At 39.4% G+C, this 6,530-nt stretch overlaps 1 protein-coding gene across 2 annotated transcripts in view; it reads right to left on the minus strand.

The window, feature by feature from the left end:
- Positions 1-4,204, minus strand: part of GUSB (glucuronidase beta) — a 60,248-nt gene extending 56,044 nt beyond the window's left edge. For both annotated transcript variants that reach the window (XR_014024704.1, XM_081314607.1), the window contains exon 1: positions 3,992-4,204. Coding sequence is in view for 1 of the 2 variants with exons in the window: in XM_081314607.1 (XP_081170733.1) it covers positions 3,992-4,192 (201 nt within the window). In the remaining variant the exon portion in view is untranslated. The remainder of the gene's footprint in view (positions 1-3,991) is intronic.
- Positions 4,205-6,530: the final 2,326 nt, after the last annotated feature.

Raw genomic sequence — 6,530 nt, forward strand, 5'->3', positions numbered from 1 at the left:
ATAACATCTTACCATAGAAAACAGCATGGCTGCATAAAGAACTCTCTGATAAATTGAAAGATGAAAAGGACAAGTATAAAAAGTGGAAACAGGGGCACATAACTAAGGCAGAATATCAACAAATAGCCCATGCCTGCAAAGACGAAGTGAGGAAAGCTAAGGCTCAAAATGAACTAAGGCTTATGACCAAAAATAACAAATAAAGCTTCTTTCAACATGTAAAAAACAAGAAAAAAAGTTAAGGAAATGATTGGTCCAATAGTGGGGGAAGGTGACAAGCAACAGGGAGAAAGCAGAACTATTTAACTCATTTTTTGCATCTGTCGTCACGGGATGCTGCAAATGGCCATAAATGTGGGCCAGTTGCCAAGGCCCAAAATGCAATCATGTGACTGTGGAGGGAGGGGGGAACCTGGATATTGGAACTTTGAATCTTTGAAGTATCTTTTTAAGGGTCCATCATAACTAAGCAACCAGTCATAAGTAGAGGACTACCTGTACTTGGCTTCTCCAAAGATTGCAACATATTTTTTTACAAATCCACTGAGGACAGCTCTACTAACTATTACAAGGTAAGACAACTTAAAATAGAATCTGCATGTTGAGAAGCTGAGTTATACCATACAGTGGGGCAAGAAGCAAAGGAGGACCATTCCAGTTTTTATTTGCTATTTGTGAGTTTTCCATCTCTTGAAACAACAGTAATAATATTAATACGTAGAAGAAAGAAACAGAAAGTTATGGACAGAAATTCTGTCTACACAATACCAAGCTTTAAGAACAAATGCACACAAAGCCAGAATTGAGAAGACAGCAACAGACAGCAAATGTGTCTCAGCAAATAAGCTGAAGAAACAGTGGTTAGTTGTTGCAAGAGGATCACACAAACTGACTAAAAACAACGGCATGACAAAATAGCCATAATGGTGTATTGGAAAATCTGCAAGAAATAGCATTTGCCTGGTGGGATAAAATGGTTTGATGTATGACTCCAGGCATTGACTCTCATTTTACTTTCACTTATCCTATTAAGTCTTTTTTATTACTCTTTCTTGGCAAGTTTCAAACAGGGTCTGAGTAGATTTCCAAAGCTCTTCTCCCTAATTTCCAGATCAAATGATCTTTTTTCTTTCTTAACTCAGCCCTCCAAGGATGATTCCTGCTTATCAAGAAAGGAAAATCACCCTTTTCACTTCAGATGTCAATGTTTATTTTTTCCCTTCACACGACATGTAGAAACCCCACCTATTTTGGGATGATCTGAACTTTCCTTTCCATCACAAATGAGGATGTTGATAGTCAGAGCTTACTTTATATAGGTAGTCCTTGACTTATATAAACTCAATAAACTTAGAGAGGGCTTGGGAAGGATTCCATGGATGAGAATCCTCAAGGAGAAAACAACTGAAGAAGCTTGGGAAATTTTGAAAAGTGAGATAATAAAAGCCCAGTCTAGCATAATACCAACAAAGAAGAAAAATAACATCTTACCATAGAAAACAGCATGGCTGCATAAAGAACTCTCTGATAAATTGAAAGATAAAAAGGACAAGTATAAAAAGTGGAAAGAGGGGCACATAACTAAGGCAGAATATCAACAAATAGCCCGTGCCTGCAAAGATGAAGTGAGGAAAGCTAAGGCTCAAAATGAACTAAGGCTTATGACCAAAAATAACAAATAAAGCTTCTTTCAACATGTAAAAAACAAGAAAAAAAGTTAAGGAAATGATTGGTCCAATAGTGGGGGAAGGTGACAAGCAACAGGGAGAAAGCAGAACTATTTAACTCATTTTTTGCATCTGTCGTCACGGGATGCTGCAAATGGCCATAAATGTGGGCCAGTTGCCAAGGCCCAAAATGCAATCATGTGACTGTAGAGGGAGGGGGGAACCTGGATATTGGAACTTTGAATTTTTGAAGTATCTTTTTAAGGGTCCATCATAACTAAGCAACCAGTCATAAGTAGAGGACTACCTGTACTTGGCTTCTCCAAAGATTGCAACATACTTTTTTACAAATCCACTGAGGACAGCTCTACTAACTATTACAAGGTAAGACAACTTAAAATAGAATCTGCATGTTGAGAAGCTGAGTTATACCATACAGTGGGGCAAGAGGCAAAGGAGGACCATTCCAGTTTTTATTTGCTATTTGTGAATTTTCCATCTCTTGAAACAACAGTAATAATATTAATACGTAGAAGAAAGAAACAGAAAGTTATGGACAGAAATTCTGTCTACACAATACCAAGCTTTAAGAACAAATGCACACAAAGCCAGAATTGAGAAGATAGCAACAGACAGCAAATGTGTCTCAGCAAATAAGCTGAAGAAACAGTGGTTAGTTGTTGCAAGAGGATCACACAAACTGACTAAAAACAACGGCATGACAAAATAGCCATAATGGTGTATTGGAAAATCTGCAAGAAATAGCATTTGCCTGGTGGGATCATAAAATAAAGAAAGTAATAGGAAATGAAGAAACTGAGGCACTCTGGGGCTTTAGAATTCAAACAGACAGGCATCTGCCACATAATGTCCCAGACTTAACAACTGTTGATAGGAAAGACAAAAAAGTCTGGATAGTGGATGTGGCAGTACCTGAGACAGCAGAAGAGAAGAGAAAGAACTGGAGAAGATCACAAAATACAAAGACTTACAAATAAAAATGACTGCGGCAAAAGAAAGCAAAGAGTATCAATAGTAATAGGTGCAATCCCAAAACTACAGCACTACTTGAAGACCATCAGCACTGACAAAATCACCATGTCAGTTGCAAAAGGCACCTTTACCTGCAAGGATACCTTTAACACCCATCTAACAATAACAGTTCGACCTGCCAACCTAGCAGTTCGAAAGCATGTAAAAATGCAAGTAGAAAAATAGGGACCACTCCGGTGGGAAGGTAACAGTGTTCCGTGTGCCTTTGGCGTCTAGTCATGCTGGCCACATGACCACGGAGACATCTTCGGACAAGCGCTGGCTCTTCGGCTTTGAAACGGAGATGAGCACCGGCCCCTAGAGTCGGAAACGACTAGCACGCACGTGCGGGGGAACCTTTACCTTTACTTTACCTAACAATAACATCTCCTTATCCCAGATTCTTGGGACTCAATAGGTGAATAAAAATGCCAAATTCAGTGTAAACAACTGGCAGACTGCACAACAAACCATAATAACAATTTGTTAGGTTCGTAAGGCTACTAAATCAGAATAATTCAAGGAAGATGGAATGCTGGACTAGTTGGTTACTATGCTGATCCAATTGGAAAGTTCTGATGTGCTTATTAGACAAGAATAAAATATAAACCAATTAATATTTAAGGAAGAAAAGGATCAAGTTGCCTTATTATTGAAAAGAGCTTTATTTTTATTTCACTTTATATTATGATTCTTCCTCCTCTCTTTCCTTCTGGATATTCTCTTCATTATTATTTTAACTAATTATTTCATCTATAAAGATGATTAACCAGTATGTAGCTTTCCTTGTAAGACTGATTTTATTTTAATTTTGCCCAGACAGCGCATATGTTCCTCTCTCACTCCTCTTTTTGACACTTCCTGTTAAGATATTCATAAAATGTTATAATCAGCAGTTTAGTGCCACGTTGAAGACTAAAAAAAAAGTATTGCAGCACATGCTTCCTCAAAACAGCACTCATTTCATCAGATGCTAGAAGGGTTTTACACACACATTCGCACAAATGCACCAACAACAGAGATGTCAGATCAGAAGGAGCTTAAATGCAAAAAAAAATTCGCTTTCTGGTAATGACCAGTGTGCACAAGCATGACTGGTGAAGCACTGTTGCAAACATTCAGTTTATATAAGTTTATGCCATTAGACCACTAGCTTTAAAGTGAAAAAATGTTCTGTACATTTATTGTCCGAACTTTGCACCCACATGCAGGGATCTGCATGCATAGTTCTGTACATCCTAGCACTGTCCAGGCAGACAATAAACCCCACCCGTGCTTTTGCTGTCACAAACCTGCCGAAGTGGCCGTCTGTACCACTGCTCCACAAATCCTGCATCCCTTTGTTCAGACCAGTCTGCTCTGAAGCTCCAGAGTCCGCTGAGATCCTTCAGCTCCCTGGAGGATGACTCCCGTGGGTAGAGCATCCCACTGTCCAGCGCTCCAGCCGGACACCATCCTAGCAGGACACAGCAAGCACAAAGCAACAACCTCATGCCGCTACTGCACTTTGCCCGCGCTGTGCTGCCACTGGAATGGTAGTCAGCTGAGCTCAGATCAGCTGATGGTCGGCTGCCAGTCCCCAGTCAGGCAAGAACGTGATACGTTACTCTGTGCGAGAACAGCAGCAGCCATCTTTGTTGAGGGCAGCCCGGGCTTTCCTGCTTCTGAAGATGCGGCGTTCAAAAGCTGGAGTCAAATCAGGATGTTACAAGTGACGCAGACAGAAATCTCGGTGGTTAGCGCCTTTAGATACTTATATATTATAGCGGAAACGTTCAAGAACTGCTTTTCAGTCTGCAAATTAAATGCAGCACTATATTGCAACTATATTAAAATGTAGACTTCAAGTCTCAGCAGAGTATGATTATTGAGTATCAGGGCTAACAAAGCAGGCTAGGTCTGGATAAAGAAATAGGTAGAGCTAAGATCAAAATGAAATTGATTTGAAGAAAGAAAATCCGTGGAATTCAAGCTTGTCTTCTGGTGAAAGTGTAATTATTTCTCCTAGTAATAATATGGCAGTATTTTGCCACTGTCTTCTCCAGGAGGGTTTTTTTTAAAAAAAAAAATTCCTTCACAGCTCTTGGTGGTTTCTCATTCAGATATTACTGAGGTTTAATTCTACTTTAGCTTTTTTGGTAAGTAGCCAAAATTGTCTGGATGCTGTGACAAGTTTGATTTGAATTTCAACTGATTAGGATTAATGCAAGTACTCTTCTTGTATTTAATATCATATTAACATAATTTGTCATCAACTTTTAGAGAGGCCCTGGGCTGCCTGCGTAAGCCATAGTGTGCATGATGAGAACCAATTCTGCAATATGTGAACTCCTCCAGGTGTAGCTTATGCAAGCTACAACAGCCAAGTGTAAATGTGGATGGTACAGTCTTTCAAGTTTTTTTCCATAAACAGTAAGTTGTTGTATGAGTTCTCTTCTCATAAACAACTCAAGTCTATTTAGCACTATGAGAAGAGTCCAGTATGAGAAATGTAAACTTTAAAGTCTCTGCAGGGCTACATATAGTAATGCATTGCTGTCCAGTTAGCTGTTTCTTTTTCCCATCTAGTAAACTGTCCAGGTTTTAATTATTGCTAAGCACATTTGATTTGTGCTTAGATTGTAAGCCGCCCTGAGTCTTTGGAGAAGGGCGGGATATAAATGGGATTAAAATAAAAATAAATAAAAAAAATTACTCTCCTCTTGAGCCCTGGGGTGTGCAATCAATTTCAGACAAGGAATAGGAACTTTTGGCTTGCTGGATTCACTTCTGGAAAGTCACAGAATTACTTCTGAAAGGACTGTCTGGAGGAGGGCAGATTGGCAGTCTGGGGGAAGAATGGAAGTTTTTGGACATATCTACCAAACAAAAGGCAAAATCAGAAACTCTCCATCACTGATTCTACACCAGGGGTGTCAAACTCGCAACGTTAAGTGACATGATGCAACGTATCACGACTTTTCCCCCATTGCCGGCAACATATGGAATGATGGCTGACATTTTCAGATAGAAAGCCACAAGGTAGAAAGATGGAGAAATGGTAGTTGTGTTGGGAAACACCTGGCATGAGTCACCTTTGATTTTTGGAATCAGTGCTGACTTGCTTTGAACTGTGAAAGCTTTCTTGGAAACCTTGACCCTGAAGATGCCCACCCCGTTGCCCCTTGAACTCACACTGCTGGTAATAAATGCGCTGTCTCCTATGAACAGGATAGTTTTGTCCAACAGGATATTGCTGCTAGTGGTTCTCAGTATTGAACTCCATGTATGTCTTTTTGTATTTTGGTGAGCCAAGATTGGTCTCTTACTGTATCTTCCCTGTTTATTTTATTGTGCCAACCTAGCTTATTTGGTTTATAGTCATGATCTCCCTCCCCACTATTGTAATGATTTTAATATTATTATGGACCATCGCACAATCAAACAGATGTTCAGACTGGATTTGGCATTTTTGTCTGCCTATAAAGTCCTTCCCAAGGACCTGAGATAGGCAGATGTGGATGTTTGATGGTGTTACAGATATTCTAGCAGGATGTAAGCTGTTCCAAGCAAAGCTGCCTTTTGCAATTGACTGATGGTGAATTCGTCAATGCTGACATGGTGTTCAAATGGTGCTCCAATAGTTGGGAATTGCACTACTGGTACTATTTGCCACCTATCTCATCGTGAGGATACTTTTTATTCTAAATAAAAACAATAAAACAATAAAAAGTGTTGTTCTTGGTTACTGTTATGTGTATATTTGTTATTGATTTGTTTTCTTTTGAGTTTTAATTTTATGTTAGCTACCCAGAGTGACTGTTGAGATGGATAGCTATATACGTTGATTGA

Source organism: Vipera berus (assembly GCF_964194415.1).
Source record: "Vipera berus genome assembly, chromosome: 1".
Classification (NCBI taxonomy): domain Eukaryota; kingdom Metazoa; phylum Chordata; class Lepidosauria; order Squamata; family Viperidae; genus Vipera; species Vipera berus.